Source organism: Schistocerca serialis, chromosome 6 (genome assembly GCF_023864345.2).
Source record: "Schistocerca serialis cubense isolate TAMUIC-IGC-003099 chromosome 6, iqSchSeri2.2, whole genome shotgun sequence".
NCBI lineage: Eukaryota > Metazoa > Arthropoda > Insecta > Orthoptera > Acrididae > Schistocerca > Schistocerca serialis.
This window is the reverse complement of record NC_064643.1, coordinates 389,080,886-389,098,599: the sequence shown is the minus strand read 5'-3', so window position 1 is coordinate 389,098,599 and position 17,714 is coordinate 389,080,886. Positions and strand designations below refer to the sequence as shown.

General features: G+C 43.3%; 1 protein-coding gene across 1 annotated transcript in view; it reads right to left on the bottom strand.

Moving 5' to 3' along the window:
• Positions 1-17,714, bottom strand: part of LOC126483801 (farnesyl pyrophosphate synthase-like) — a 284,194-nt gene that overhangs the window by 67,435 nt on the left and 199,045 nt on the right. The window contains exon 5 of the mRNA XM_050106981.1: positions 10,971-11,126. Coding sequence (XP_049962938.1) covers positions 10,971-11,126 — 156 coding nt within the window. The remainder of the gene's footprint in view (positions 1-10,970; positions 11,127-17,714) is intronic.

Sequence of the window (17,714 nt, the reverse complement as noted above, 5' to 3'; positions counted from 1 at the left end):
ACCCGAAATTGTGCTAAACGCATTCTCTGAAAATTATTTCGAGCAGTTAATTCATGAGCCCACTCGAATAGTAAACGGTTGTGAAAACACACCTGACCTCTTAGCAACAAATGATCCTGAGCTAATAACGAGCATCAAAACGAATAAGGGTGTTAGTGTCCACAGGGTTGTCGTAGCGAGACTGAATACCGTAACTGTCAAATTCTCCAAAATTAAAAGAAAAATACACCGTTTCAAAAGAGCAGATAAAAATTCGCTATACGCCTACCTGAGAGACAATCTCCACTCCAACCAAATAACAGTGTAAGTGTAGACCAGATGTGGTTTAAATTCAGAGAAACAGTATCGACTGCAGTTGAGAGATTTACGCCAAATAAATTAACAAACGACGGAGCTGATCCCCCTTGGTACTCAAAACGGGTCAGAACACTGTTGCAGAAACAACGAAAAAAGCTTGCCAAATTTAAACGAAAGCAAAACCCCCAAGATAAGCGATCCTTTCAGAAGCTCGAAATTTAGCGCGGACTTCAAAACGAGATACTTATAATAGTTTCCACAACGAAATATTGTCTCGAAGCTTGGCAGAAAATCCAAAGAGACTCTGGTCGTATGTGAATTATGTAGCTGCAAGAATCAGTCAATGCCTTCTCTGTGCGATGACCATGGAAATACCATCAATGACAGTGCTGCTACAGCAGAGTTACTAAACACAGTCTTCCGAATTTTTTTTTACCAAAGAAGACGAAGTAAATATTCGAGAATTCGAATCATGAACAGCTGCCAACATGAGTAACTTAGAAGTAAATATCCTCGGAGTAATGTAGCAACATAAATCACTTAGCAAATGCACGCCTTTCGGTCCAGACTGTATACCAATTAGGTTTCTTCTAGAGTATACTGATGCAATAGCTCCATACTTAACAATAACATACAACCACTCGCTCGACTGATGATCCGTACCCAAAGACTGGAAAGTAACACAGTCACACCAATATTCAAGAAAGACAATAAGAGTAATCCACTCAATTACAGGCCAATATTATTAACGCAGATAAGCAGCAGTGATTAGGATTCGTGATTTTGTGTCAGAAATGTTACAGTTCTTCGTAACTGTCGGAAAGTCATCGAGGAAAACAGAAGTGATTCATGGCATTCCCCAAGGTAGTGTTATAGGCCCTCTGGTGGTCCTTATCTACATAAACGATTTAGGAGACAATCTGATCAGCCGTCTTAGGTTGTTTGCACATGATGCTGTCGTTTATCCTGTAGTAAAGTCATCATAAGATCAAAACAAATTGTAAAACGAGTTAGAAGAGATATCTGTATGGTGCGAAAATTGACAATTGAACCTAAATAAGAGAAAAGTATAGGTCATTCACTTGAGTGTTAAAAGGAATCCGTCAAACTTCGGTTACAAAATAAATCAATCAAATCTAAAGGCCGTAAATTCAGCTAAATACCTAGGATTTATAATTACGAACAACTTAAATTTGGAAAGAACGCATAGAAAATGTTGTGCGGAAGACGAGCAAAAGACTGCGATTTATTGGCAGAACATTTAGATGATGTTACAGATCTACTAAAGGGACTGCCTACACTACGCTTGTCCGTTCTCTTTTGGAGAACTGCTGCGCTGTGTGGGATCTTCACTAGATAGGATTCCCGGAGTACATCGAGAAAGCTCAAAGAAGGGCAGACATTTTGTATTATTGAGAAATAGGGGAGACAGTGTCACGGACATGACTCAGGATTTGGGGTGGATATCATTGAAACAAAGGCGTTTTTCGTTGCGGCGGGATCTTCTCACGAAATTTCAAACAGCAACTTTCTCCTCCGAATGCGAAAATATTTTGTCGACGCCGACTTACGTTGAGAGAAACGATCATCATAATAAAATAAGCTTCCAAGGAAATATATATGTGTTCGTTTTTTCCGCGCGCTATTCGAGAGTGGAATAATAGAGAATTCCTGTGAAGGTGGTTCGATGAACCCTCTACCAGGCACTTTTCCATGATTTGCGGAGTATCCATGTTGATGTAGGTGTAAATGTAGACGTTCCGTTGAGATCGTAATACATTCAGCGCTGGACCTCAAGCCCTGTTTAAATTGAAACTTCCGTCGCGGTTTATTAGATTTTCCGACGTCTTCATTTCGATAGACTCCTTAATTATGCTATCCCAGGAGTTTGGAGTCCGTATGTATTTCATCTATCGAAACAAAAATTTGGGAAAACCAAATATTACGAGACGGAGGTTTCAATTTAAACAAGGCTTGGGCTCATGCTCTCAATTTACTAAAATTTCTCCTACCACCTCATCCATCAGAGATGGAAAATGCTGAGAGAATGTATGGGTTCTGAAAAACAAATATGCATCCCAGTGCATAGATGGAATTTCATGAAAGTTGTTAAACGAAGCAAACTTTTCGCGATGGCAATGCAAAGTCAAACTTACAAAGTCGAGTCCTGCGAAAATTTAAGTACCAAGAAACCAATCAAATAAAATGTATCTACCGTCCTTCTCCAATCGGTTTTAAAAAAATGTTTATCAAAGATCTGGCCGACGCACTTACAACGAAAACATGCATTTAGATTGTGGATACTCTGCTGTAGAATATGTTTCGCTGGCTTGAGAGAAATAACTCAGCATCGTTTACAGTTTACGTTATTCCTGTTGATTCTGTAGTTGGCTGATAAGCCCGACCGACGTGTGTCAACTGAATGGAAGATAAACGTGTATTTGTAAAAGAGGCGTATCTATATCAAGGTACAAACAGTTTACATGCAACTGACCACAACAATAAAAGTGGAAATAAAATATTAATAGTTCTTGGACATATGCACCGCATCATTCTTTCATAATTATCCTATCCGACGTTTCGGACTTCTCACTGAGGCCTTCTTCTAGGAAGAAATGTCGGAACGGAACATTCTGCAAGAATGACGAATTATAGCGAATTCAGTCAATCTGAATTGCAGTACATGTTGTGATACGAACCACAACTTCGTAATCCCGACCTGACTCTCTACTGCTCACCTGACCAGTCAATGTACTTGAAAGCTATACAGTACTGAAATGAATACCATCATCACAAGTCACTATTCTCATTGCTGGGCGTCGTGACCCCATGAACGAAGCGCCTTTACCCTGGGCGGTTAACCCTCTCTTAGAGCTTCCTGACGAGGCAGACCAGAGATCTTCTTTATTTGACTTATCCATCCGATCGCTGCTCTCCCAGTCAGTCTTTTGCCCTCGATCTCTCTTTCGGTGATTATTTTTTTCTAAATTTTCTCCATCACTTCTCACAATATTCCCAAAGAACTGGAGAGTTTTTTGGTTGACACGAGAAGAAAGTCGGCTGGAGATACTGTGTTGCTCAGTAATGGACATATTCGTTCTTCTTTCGATCCATTTTACACGCAGCATTCTACGCCAGCAGCAGAGCTCGGCTGCATCAACACGCTGCTTGTCCCTTTCTTTAAGTGTGCATGTTTCGCACTCGTGAAAGAAGACGGAAAATACGAGTGGTTCCACAAATCGGATCTTTGTGCTGATCGTTATCGTCCTGTTCTACGAAAACTTGATGAGCTTCTTCAAAGCCACTCGGCCGGCCGCGGTGGCCGAGCGATCCTAGGCGCTTCAGTCCGGAACCGCGCGACTGCTAGGGTCGCAGGTTCGAATCATGCCTCTGGCATGGATGTGTGTGATGTCCTTAGGTTAGTTAGGTTTAAGTAGTTCTAAGTTCTAGGGGACTGATGACCTCAGATGTTAAGTCCCATAGTGCTCAGAGCCATTTGAACCATTTGAAAGCCACTCGCCCTAGTGTGACCTGTCCAAACTTCCCGTGTCACAGACGGTTGACCCAAAAGAGATCAATGAATACAGACCTCCAGCTCCACTAAGGTGCTCTACTTTCGTTAGCAGATCAGCAATTTCATCTTCGCCACCGCCTATAGACACGATGTTATCAGCAAATCGGACGTTGTTAATGGATCTTCCATAAATTGAGATGTCTTTATTCAGTCATCAAGAGCTTTCCTAATGACATGTTAGGTATAGATGTTGTATAGGTGGGGGGATAGGACAGAACCCTGTCTGATGCTTTTTGATAAATTGAATAAAGCAGACGTGCCACCACTTGTCTTCACAGCTGCGAGGAGATCACTGTATGGACTTCTTCAAAAATGGTTCAATGGCTCTGAGCACTATGGGACTTAACATCGGAGGTCTTCAGTCCCCTAGATTTAGAACTACTTAAACCTAACCAACCTAAGGACATCACACACATTCATGCCCGAGGCAGGATTCGAACCTGCGATCGTAGCAGCAGCGCGGTTCCGGACTGAAGCGCCTAGAACCGCTCGGCCACAGCGGCCGGCGTATGGGCTTCTGATCAATGCTATCAAGTGTGGTAGAACACCGAACTTTGCAGGAACCTGCCAGAACATTTTCCAGACAACGCAGAGTATTTCCTGCAGTCAAGGAAGCAGAAGAAAACAGGAAATGTATACAGTTTTTCGCGGTACTCTTTCCACCTTGTAGGAGCATCTTGCTTGCCTCCGGTAGGATTGCCTTTCTCATGAATAAATATAAGAAAATAACTGAAGTATGGTATTACAAGAGACTGTCGAACATCAGATGATTTGATCAAGGAAGAAATGAATACATCCTGCAACGAATTAACGAGAAAAATTGTCTAATAAAGGACGCACTGGAAAGAAAATAGAGAGTAGATGTGCACACACTACGAGATGAGTTGTTGGTGGAATTTATAGTGCAAGGCATGATGGAGGGAAGGAATCGGAGAGGCGAGCCTAGATATCCTCGATAATGTGGAATGTAGCAGTTATGCTAAAATGAAGAGGGTAGTTGCGCAAAACTTGAAAGCTGCATCAAACCAACCTTATAACTTTATTGTTTATAAAAAACAGCATATAAAAAAAACCACTAATGTATCTGTGCTGGAACAATGACAGAAGGAGAGATCTTTTGTTAGTACCGGACGAAAAACGTTGTACTTAAAAAGGCGCTCATTGAAACTGATCTAGGCGCTCAGTCCGGAACCGCGGGACTGCTACGGTCGCAGGTTCGAATCCTGCCTTGGGCATAGATGTGTGTGATGTCCTTAGGTTAGTTAGGTTTAAGTAGTTCTAAGTTCTAGGGGACTGATGACCACAGATGTTAAGTCCCATAGCGCTCAGAGCCATTGAAACTGAGGATCGACCAATTATTGGTATAAAAATACGTAAATAAGTTAGAGAAACGGGAGTCTATCACTGAATAAAATTACGTTGCCTTGCTACGAGCATTTTTTATACTGACTCAGTAAAAATGGAAATGTCGTGTGACTAGAGCCTCCCGTCGGGTAGACCATTCGCCAGGTGCAAGTCTTTCGAGTTGACGCCACTTGGGCGACTTAAGCGTTGATGGGGACGAAATGTTGATGATTAGGACAACACAACACCTAGTCCCTGAGCGGAGAAAATCTCCGACCCAGCCGGGAATTGAACCCGGGACCTTAGGATTGACATTCTGTCGTACTGACCACTTTTTTTTTCTCTTTTTGTTCGTTGTTGATCGTTGTGTTTGGTCGTTGAGGACGTCACATGACATCCGTTCAAGTTCGTTTGTTGATCCTTCCACTCAGTTTTTTTTATTACAGAGGCCAACCAGCTCTCTGACCGAACACGCTGAGCTACCGTGCCGGCGTGGATGAAATAATGATGAAGACAGCACAACACCCAGTCCCCAGGCGGAGAAAAACCTCTCAGCTACCGGGGACGGACATAATGACTCAAAAAAGCCATAGTAGCAACTAATTTTTTGATTCATTAACATTGTTTCAAATTTGAAATTTACAGTAATTAACATCCGCAGTGAAATCCAAAAATTAAGATAAATATCTTCCAGAGTAATTAGATTAGGACCATCTCGAACCCCTCAGATAAATTACTTTCAGGAGTCAACAAGGAACCACAGGTCTTTCAAACTAAACAGCTCAAAAAAAGTTTAGCACCGCCTGTACACCTGCGAACATGTGTGGGCTTGGGTGGAAGGAGATAAGGCAATTGAATAATACACTTTATGAGTCAAAAATTGACTTTGCTATGAAATAAATGTAAAACCATGAGCAAAGTAAAAGTAGTCCGTCCGCAAGTGCACATTTGTGGAATCAAAATATGTTGTTGTGTAACATTCGATCCCGAATCGCTCCAACAAGTTCACTGTAACAATGTTGGATCCTGCTTTGGTTAGAGAATTTGATGCTCAAGACTGTCTCACTCTTCGACTTTGGCCCTCTGAGATTATCCACTGTGCAGGAGAGTTTCTGAGACTACCGGTTTCGACTGATGTCAAGCATTCTTAATCGAGTTGATGTCAACAGATACCGCAGACTATTCCATTTGGTTGATTCCTACCCCACAGATAAAGGTGTTCACGAGGTGGGTGCATTGTGTTAGTACATTATCGTCTTGAAAGTCCGACGCACTGCCGAGTAGTTGACTGTCGATCTTGAGTGTATGTTGTAGTTGCTGTCCCAGTACTGTACAGCCCTCAGATTAAACCTCAATAGTAATTAGAGTGGTCCGACATTCGCACATGATATCATACCAGTGGATGACAGACCCAGTCCCTCCCGATCCTTGAGATTGCATGTCTGAGTTGCGCATTGGTACCTGGCTGCCTTCACACTCTTCGACAACGATCACCAGGCGTCAGACAGATCTGCACTCGTCGTTAAAGAGATCCCGATGCCGTTGATGGAGGTTCTATTCCACATGTTCTCCCTTGCCCACCTTCTTCGCACGCCACTGTGCTGGGGAGGGTGGGGGGGGGGGTGTATCGTTGCTCGTAAAGGAAGATTAGAGGCCAATATACGCCATTCGCCCATAAAGTTCCGCGACTTATTTTATTCCTGGCGTATAAGCGACATCACAGCAGTAACTACGGTGGCAGCTTGAACTAACAACTGTACACAAGAGATGAGCATTCGAACAGTCAGTTGGGAGCAGGCAGTGTTGAGTAGTGGGCGTGCGAATGTACCGGCAGGTTGTCAGCGTTGTCGCATCACAATTCGCACTGGAGCAAAGTCTCTGAATCAAGTGTTCAAGAGAGAATATTCTGTCGAAAGAAAAGTGTTTATAGAGTTTGTTCTGTGCTTTTTGATTCCCGAGCAAAACCAACGACGTGTGGACATCTCCCGCGACTTGACTGAATGCGAGAATTGGTGTTATCAAATCACAAAACGACAAAGTGCAGAAGTTCAAACGAAGGATCAACGCTTTGACGGTATAACCGGCATTCAAGCAAATGTGACGCGTGAGATGAACAACATCCCAAAGGAGGACTTCTGTAACAGCTTCACATTGTTGTAGAAACGTTCCGTGCATTGTATTCAAATGGGGCGAGGCTATGTAGAACACCTGAAGCATTAAAAACACTGCCACCTTGATGTACCTCTAATTTTTATTAATCCAGTCTCGAAACTTTTTAGGCTAACTTGTTACCGTTTGGAGACGGTTGTGTTGCATAGTGTCCAGTGTCTACACAGTCTTGTTATTTCTTATCAGGGTAACTACTGATCAAAAATTGTAGGAAGCAGGCATATCTGTTTTTTCTCATGATAGCGGATGAATGTTCAAGTGTGTCGCCATTTCAGTAGACAATTTCCCATGGTCACAACCCATTTTGCCTCAAAGGGACAATGAGGACGCGGTCTAAGGTTGAGATAACCCTTCGGAGTATGTTGACAAACTTACAGAAATACACGCGCTCCTTTCCAACCTCACTCAGGATCATCTGCACATTCACACCAGCTCACATCCATTACGACAGCGCTAAGGTTGGCAGATGTTCTAAAACTGGCAATTGAAACAGAAGTAAATGTGATTGACTGATGAATAAAAAAAGTACATGAACCAGCCATCCTGATAACGTATTAAAAATTTCTCCCTAAAATTTTAAGGAACAGTTGAGGCATTTCACGAAACTTTGAAAGTCGTACCACATTCGTGTAATTGTCAGTTAAAATAGAAGACAAACCTGTTAACAAATGAGCTGCTGCCCTCTGGTCAGAGTCTACTAAAATGTGGCATATCGTGATCTCCATGTCACAAGCACCATACATTGGAGGGTCGTTTCGCTGGTGCAAGAAGCCGTGAGTAAAAGGGCAGTGTCCTATGAGAAGACGAGTGAGATGGACCTCATCCCGTCGCTGTGGCTGAAAGGAGGTACGCCACGGCCGCGTTGCTGATTTCAGTACGTGCAGCTGATTGTCCGTCACTTACAGCCACTTTTCTTCACATCCACGCACGACTGTGCCTCACCAGCGAGGTGATAGCATCTAGTGAGACGACACGCTGCACTGACTGAGTATCACAATGCACTTTCTTTGCTACAAAATCCACCATTTCGCTTCCCTTACTACTCGTATGCCCTAGTGCCCAGCAGGAAGACATCTCCTTTCCCGGCCGTCGTACATGGGGGAGGTCTACCTGAATATACACAATGGCTCTACTCATCTGTATTGAGGGTACAGATTTCCGACCAAAAAATTAAAACAAAAAGTAGTGCAAAACTTTTCCTGTGCATATTATGTAAAATGAAAGTGGAGTGGGGGAGATCGAAAGAAAGTGAAGGAACTATTTATGTCAGCTACATCGGGACATTATGCGGAATGAAAACGTGTGCTGGGCCGGTATTTCTCCCTACTAGGAAGTTGCGTTAACCACTGCGCCGCCCAGACACAGTGTTTGTTCATCGTGATTGCGCCGACTGTCCCTCACGCCTCTCGTTCTACCCGCATTCCCACCTAGCGCCACCTATCCGCATTCATCTACAGGGTAAACATTAATAAAACTGACAAACTACGGGGACGGATTCTTGAATTGAAATGGAGGAAAAAAGGTCATATGAACGATTGTCCGGAAATGGACGGTATGCGCGTACAACGACGAAAAATCGTCTCGAAACACGGTACACAGGTACATCGTATCCACGTCACAACAGACGTTCAAAGTGACCTCCATGGTAGCGGTTGTCATGCAGGGTACACGATCATACTTTGGTTTACACCGTGTTGCGGGCCACTTGCCGGGAACTTGTACTAGGGTTTGTCTGAATATCATAGCAATTCTGTCTCCAAATCTGCTGTACCCACAATCCACCGCCTGTCTGAAAGGACCCATTATCACTCAAGCGTCCAAAAAGGGCTTGTAATGTACTGTAATGTGCTTGTTGTCTGTGAGGGTACTTGTTTAGGAACAGCCGTGCTGCCCCTCGACCGTTTCCATCAGCTTGACCGCACACAAACACCATCTCGACTTCTTTTCTATTTGAATACCGGATCATGCTGTTGCTTACAGTACGCTGCGTCAATAACATAGCCTGCAACAGACAAGGAACACACGGCACGTGGTAAGAGGAATATTTATTCGTCAGCGCCATGTACCGTGGCAATGACGCATTTCAGGACACGAGTTCATAGGATCCCCAAGGTAGTGTTATAGGCCCTTTGCTGTTCCTTATCTATATAAACGATTTGGGAGACAATCTGAGCAGCCGTCTTCGGTTGTTTGCAGATGACGCTGTCGTTTATCGACTAATAAAGTCATCAGAAGATCAAAACAAATTGCAAAACGATTTAGAAGAGATATCTGTACGGTGCGAAAATTGACAATTGAACCTAAGTAAGAGTGAAGTATAGGTCATCCACATGAGTGCTAAAAGGAATCCGTCCAACTTCGGTAACAAAATAAATCAATAAAATCTAAAGGCCGTAAATTCAACTAAATACCTGGGTATTACAATTACGAACAACTTAAATTGGAAGGAACACATAGAAAATGTTGTGGGGAAGGCTAACCAAAGACTGCGTTTTATTGGCAGGACACTTAGAAAATGTAACAGACCTACTAAGGAGACTGCCTACACCACGCTTGTCCATCCTCTTTTAGAAAACTGCTGCGCGGTGTGGATCCTTACGAGATAGGACTGACGGAGTACATCGAAAAAGTTCAAAGAAAGGCAGCACGTTTTGTATTATCGCGAAATATGGGAGTGTCACAGAAATGGTGCAGGATTTGGGCTGGAAATCATTAAAAGAAAGGGGTTTTTCGTTGCGACGGAATCTTCTCACGAGATTCGAATCACCAACTTTCTCCTCCGAATGCGAAAATATTTTGTTGACACCGACCTACATAGGGAGGCACGATCATCACGATAAAATAAGGGAAATCAGAGCTCGAACGGAAAGATATAGGTGTTCATTCTTTCCGCGCGCAATACGAGATTGGAATAATAGAGAATTGTGAAGGTGGTTCGATGAACCCTCTGCCAGGCTCTTGAATGTGACTTGCAGAGTATCCATGTAGATGTAGATTTTTTTTCCTCCATTTCCAGTCAGGAATCTGTCCCTGCAGTTTGTCGGTTGTATTAATGTTCTCCCTTTATAACTGATTCCTCTCAGTGGGCATTGAGTCCAGCACCTTCACTACAGTTGCACAATTATGTTCAGCCTTCTGCGGGAATTCAAAGTAGCGAGCATGGAGAACGTGGACGGGCACTGCGGATAGATGGTGGTAGGTGGGAGCGTGGGTCGGCCGTGACGCAGTGACGGTGAACAATGAGTCCAGATGGTGCAGTGCTTAATGTAGCTATCTAGGAAGTAGGAGATCCTGGGTTCGAATCATTGTTGGGCACATATTTTTCTCTCATCGCCGCTGATTCCGCATAATGCTCCGATACAGCTGACATCAATTTTTCCTTCGCTTTCATTTCTCCCCCCCCCCCCCTTCACCTTCAATTTACATAACATGTACCAGAGCTGCGGATTCCGCGTGTCGTCTGTTCTTTCCGACGTGTGCGAAAGAACAGACATCAAGCATTCATATATAATTTTCCTGTGCAGTTTACATTCTCTAGCGAATAAAAAGCAGCGGTACTTGCGACCTGATGTTAGAATGGACTTACCATGTAGAGCGCCAGTGAGACGGGCATCTGGAAGGTGTGGTAGGCAGTCTTGTACTTGGTGATGAGGTAGTAGCGGTCCATGGTGAACAGCTTGAGCGAGCGGTCCCTCCGCGTCTCGATGTCCAGCAACTGGCCGATCACCGCCTTGTGGCTCACCTGCAGCCAAAACACACAACGACAACTCAGCCTGACATCTAAATACTGATCAAAAGGCCTACAACGTGATTTAAAGGAAACGTAAGTGGACCATTTTTACAATTACGTCTCGAGAAGAAATATTTAACTACTCGATAACTTCTTTAATAAATAACGTTGGTTAGAGTAAGAAGAGTGTTAATGCTGACATACCGTGTAGTTTCAGTCTCTGGCAAAAGTCACTTGAAGAATGTATAACACGAAACAATATTGCTGTTTAACTATTATGTCCGTCGTTCAGGACCTACATCGACAACTATACTAAAAAGTTCGCTGATATATCTAAAGAATCTGTCATTACAAGCCACGCTATTGCCCACGCACTTACTTACGAAAGCAGTCACTTACGCTGATGGTCTTTTAGTCGTAATGGGAGGAAACTGAAGAGAAAGTGTGACACAAAAATGAGATACTGAAATTGGTCTCGTCAATCCCGATACAAGGAAAACAAACAGCAAACAATAGGAAATAAAAGCACATACCTGTTGCTAAAGGATTGTCACAGAACAGGAACCGAATGCTCAATCTACGAGAAGAAATAAGTCAATAAAAAGCAAGGTAAACTGGTATTCGGGCCGGTTCTTAGAAAAAAGGCCGTATTTTAATATTCATGTCAGCAGCATTTCTGCAAAAGGAATTTATGCTATGAATAACAAAAAAAAAAAAAACACGGTTAATTGGTGTACAGTATTGATACCGCATACACACTGAGTCATTAACAAGCATATCTGACTTACTGAAAGAGTGATATTATACTACTTTGGTTAACACTGTCGATATGCCACGTCGGTGTAGGGGAATTGACTGAATTATAGCGAATTTGTATTGCAGGTATGCGCGACGCTGGACAGTTCTCCTAAAGAATTTCCCTACACGTGGGACATGCGTGTCAGCATTGATGTTGTTGGACCAAGACAGGGGCACGGTGTTGTTCGTTCTGGCTAGAGGTGGACACGACGTAGTGACTGCAAGATGGGCGAGAATATCCTGTTATCAGCCATTGTTGATCGGATGACAGCTGCGGAACAAATTAGAATCTATGGCACACTCAGAGTTTAAGCGGATTATATCTGCCACTGTTTCCTGGTGTAAAATTAGTTTTAGCAATGAGACGAAGAACCTGCTTTGTTGTCATTGACGGACGTTTGAGAGTGCCGCGTCATTCGTTGAACAGACAGCTTGAGGCATATTGTATTATAGGATACAAAGATCGCACAGTTCCGATGTTTCTTGAGCTAACACTGAACAATGAAGATGCACCCAAAACATTATCCAGACCATTCCATCGCCGTTTCTCCAAGGAGAGTGTGACGTGCTCTTCCAGCAGGATAATTGGCTCTGAGCACTATGCGACTTAACTTCTGAGGTCATCAGTCGCCTAGAACTTAGAACTAATTAAACCTAATTAACCTAAGGACATCACACACATCCATGCCCGAGGCAGGATTCGAACCTGCGACCGTAGCGGTCACGCGGTTCCTGACTGAAGCGCCTTTAACCGCACGGCCACATCGGCCGGCAGCAGGATAATTCCTCTTTAGCTTACACGTTAATTCCTCTTCTCTGTACGACCCACCAGAATTGTTCCTAACTTATATATGAGACGTGATGAAATTCTCTAGTTCAGTCTGCATTATCGGCGTCATATATCATACCTTGACCAATTGCAATAAATGCAGTGGACAGGTAAAAATAGCACCAGAGAAGGCAGTTGACACCTATGTGATCGTCCCTATGCATGATATAAGGACTGCTTTACAGTTAGTGGAAGGTATACAAGATGCTGAAAATGTTATTCAACGCGGTCAGTACAGAGATATATGACTCTGTGATTATGATCATTTACAAAGGAAAACTATCCTCGAACCATAAGCCTTGTCGCCATGGGGTATCTTCTGTTTCTCAACATTACAGACAGCTGAAAGACGGACATCGATAAAGTAAAACAAGGGTAATGGAATGCAGTCAAGTTAAATCAGGCTATGTTGACCGTATTTTGGTTAGAGAATGGGGCAGTTTCGCAATTTGGACAGCAAAATAACTGGTAACGGCCGAAGCAGAGTGGATGTAAAATGCCGACTGGCAATAGCAGGAAGAGCATTTCTGAAAAAGAGGAGTTTGCTAACACTTAACGTAAGTTTAACTGTTATTAAGTCCTTTCTAAAGGTATTTGTTAAGAGGTAGCTTTGCACAGAAGTAAAACATGGGCGATAAGTGGCTCAGATGAGACTAGAATAGATGCTTCGGAAATGTGGTGCCATAGAAGAATGCTGAAGGCTAGATGGATAGATCGAATAACTGATGAGGAGGTAGTAAATCGAAATGGGAACAAAGAAGTTTATGGCACAACATGACTATAAGAAGGGATCTATTGACAGGACGTATCCTGGGGCATCAAGGAATCGTATTGAACGGAGGACGCTGGGTGCAAGTGTCGCTCTGATATGAAGAGGTTGCCACAAGAAAAGAATTAATGGCAGGCGGCATCAAACCAGTCGAAAGAATGAATACAGGTCATAGTTCTCAGATGTTGCGCAGATGTCTGGAGCCTTGGGCTGCCTACTCCGTTACTCGTGTGATCACAGGTGGTTCCTAAAAACCGGGTGAGCGGCCCCGAAGTAACAGACTCAACTGAGCCGCTGGCGCCGCTGCGTTCTCCACGGCCGCGTCGCGTGGTGCAGCGGTAACTGCGCACATTGAGGGAATGTGGGCTGCCACTGTTTACACTGCGCAGCTGGCGACCCGCATTCTCCCTGCCACTGCCGTAATGGTTCCCGGAGACAGGAACGTAAGTGGAGAGATCTTCTTGACAGACCGCGAGGGAATGGAAGTACTACACAGAGACCGAACTCTACCACATCGATACCCCAGTATTTCTATGCATGTGGGATATATTGATCAACATTTCATGCGAATTCATGCTTGTTTTCAGTACAGAAAATACCATTTCTACATATGAAAAACAACGCTGTTGTTGTTGTCAACACTCCAAAGACTGGTTTAATGCTCCACTCCAAGCTATTCTGTCATGTGCAAGTGTCCTCTCTCTGAACAACACCATTTGAATCTACTTATTGTATTCGTGCTCAGATCGTCCTCTACAATTTTTACCCCTCACCCCCCCTCCTTTGCGGAACTGATGATCCCTTGATGCCTCAGTATGTGTTCTATCAACCGTTCCCTACTTTTAATCAAGTTGTGCCATAAATTTCTTTTTTCTCCCGTTCGATTCAGTACCTCATCATTAATTATTCGATGTAGTAATATAATCTATAGCATTCTTCTGTTGCACCAAATTTCAAGTGCTTCTATTCGCTTCTCGTGCGAACAGCTTATCATCTCCGTTTAACTTCCGTGCAAGGGTGTGCGCAATATACCATGAGAAAAGATTTCCCGACACTTAAATTTTTGCTAAATGTTAACAAGTACTCTCTCTTTCTTTTTAGAAATTATTTTCTTGTTATTGGTAATCTGCATTTTATTCCTTTCTACTTTCGCCATCAACAGTAACAGTGCTGCACAAATTGCGAAGCTCCTGTACTACCCCGAGTGTCTCATTTCCTGATCTGGTTCCCTTAGTATCGTTTGATTTAACTCGACTACATTTCATTGCCCCTGTTTTACTTTTGTTGATATTTATCTTATAATCTCTTTTCGAGATAGTATCCATTCAGTTTAAACGCTCTTCCAAGTCCTTTGCCATCTCTGACAGAATTACGATGTCATCCGCAAATCTCAAAAGATTTAATTTTTTCCCCTGAACTTTAATTCCTTTTCTAAATTTCTCCTTGGTTTGCTTGAATTGTTCTTCAATGTACAGACTGAATAATATGAAAGGTAGGCTACAATCTTGTGTCAATCCCTTCACAACCACTGCTTCCATTTTATGTTCTTTGGCTCTTACAACTGCAGTTTGGTTTCTGTGAAAATTGTAAATAACCTTTCACTCCTTTTATTTTATCGCTGCTACCTTCAAAAATTCAAACATTGTAGTCCAGTCAAAATTGCCATTAGCTTTCTCTAAATCTACAAATGGTATAAACGAGGGTTTGCCTTTCTACAGCCTATCTTCTACGATAAGTCATGGGGCGAGTCCCATCTCACGTATTCCTGAATCTTCCCAGATCCCGATCTGATCTTCCCCAAGGTCGGCTTCTACCAGCATTTCCATTCTGTAAATATTTAGTGCCAATATTTCTCGACCAGAAGCTATTAAACTGATTACTCGTTAGTATTCACATCTCTTGAAGTTTGAAGGTATTTCCTGTGTTTTATACGAGGGGCGCCCAAAAAGTAATGCACAACTTCTTTTTCTCGGCCAGTTTCGGTTGAAAAAATGCGAAATTTGTTGTGTGACGTCGTGGCACACTCCCGCTTCAACCCCTATAGTTTTCTAAAGTTCCGATAGGTGGCGGCGCTTTAGTATCCTTCAAAATGGCATCTGTAACGAAGGTGCGTTCCAAGCAGAGAGCTGTCATTGAGTTTCTTTTAGTGGAAAACAGGGCATCACAGATATTCATAGGCGCTTGGAGAATGTCTACGGAAACCTAGTAGTGAACCAAAACACGGTGAGTCGTTCCGTGAGGCGTCTGTCATCGCAAGGTCGCGCAAACATGTCCGATCCTCCGCGTACCGGCTGGCCGCGCACAGCTGTGACGCCCCTCCACCACTTCTACATTTCAATCACAAAGTTATTTAATTCGAACTATAGATCCGCTTTACACCACCAACTCATTGTACAATGCCTGGCGAAGGAGACTACGTATCAGTATTAGCGAGTTTCTGTTTTACTGCATTCGCATGTTGAACGAGAGGAATGTGACAGGACTTGTATATGCCTCCGTACGCGGCCTAATTTCTCTTATTCTTATGACCCGTACCCGAGATACATGACAGTGGCAGCAGAATGGACACACTGTCTACCTCAGATACACATTCTCTAAGTTTACCTAATATTGTTTCCCGACACCTATGTCCTCTTTCTTCCATAGATTCCGACTGAAGTTCCCCGAGCATCTCTGTTACACTTTTGGTTGGGTAATTCTGACCTATAAGAATCATAGCGCCGCGTTTCTGAATTAATTCGATACCTGTAGTCATGCCTACTCATAAGGACTCCAAACGTTCAAATAATATTCCTACTGTAGAACTGATCGCACCAACGTCTTGTGTGGGATTTTCCTTGCAGAAGGGCTGCGCTTTCCAACATCTAGTTCTTCTTTTGCCTTCGCTAATACTGATTTTACTTGATATTTTTGACGTCATCTCTTTCCCTTTCTAATCGAAGAAGATGGAGCTGACTTTTCATTAATTCAATGGACTAGTATTCTGGATGGACTGAGCTAAAACCCGCACCTGGCTTGGTTGTCGTTGTTTTCCATTCAAGCCAAATATCGAGGCGTTTCCTCTACCAAATTCACGTCCTCTTCCTACCTCCATCCACGTCCATTTCAAGCTACATCTTCAGGGCTACTATAAATGGTTCATTCGTTTTCAAAGCTCTATATTTTCCAGTGTCAACATGTACAAATGTGATTGATGCATGAATAGAACCGGAAACCCCACCAAATTCGCATTTTTCACTCTACAGGTGTTCTATAAGTGCCCCTCTGGTGAAGTAACACTCATCTTAGCTGTAGTCAAGTTCGATCCTCTCTTGTGTAGTAACATCCTGTCAATGGGCATCACAGCAGGACTGATGCGTTCTCTGAACTGTTCCAGTGTTCTGGCCCTAGGGGTACGTAAACATGCCATCCCCCCCCCCCCCTCTCTCTCTCTCTCTCTCTCTTCCCCGAAGGAAAAAGTCTCGAGGCGTTACGTCAGGTGGTCTGGAGTCAAAGAGAACAGAGGTACATCTCTTCACCACTAAGCCCAATCCAGGGATGCGCAAGTTCGTCGTTGAAGTAGCGACGAACATCTGTGCTCCAATGAGGAGGTGCTCCTTCTTGTTGTAAAATGAAACTCTCGGAATCAGCAGTTCGTTGTGAGAATAACTACAACTGTAAGATATCAAGGTAAGAGGCACCGGTCACAGTCTTTTCATAGAAGAAAAACAGCCCACACTGCTTCGACTGTGACACTGCACAGAAAACATTAGCCTTCGGGAATGTCGTTCATGCATCACAACTGCATGAGGATTTTCAGTGCCCTGCACTCTACATTGTGGTGATTAATGGAAGGTTTCTTCGACGCTGAAGATCAGCTTGAAGGCCAAATGTTCACCCTGAAGTGCTACCTGAACTGTGATACAAAATTGAAGGTGCCGGCTATTGTCTTCCGGTTGTAGCTGTTGCACGAGTTACAGGCAGTTAGTTTTGAAACGTAACCGTCGTCGCAAAATCTTCCACACAGTTTACTAAGGTTTTCAAATTTCGCGCCTTGTGCGAACTGTCGATTTTCTTGGACTGCGTACGATTGCATCTGGCACACTTTGTCGACCGGTACTTTTCTGTTTACAGCGACAACTATGGTCTCTTAACTGACGATTCCAACTCACTCACAGATCTCTGTTTACGTGGGGTTCTTTTCCAGAATTCTTCCTGAATGTAC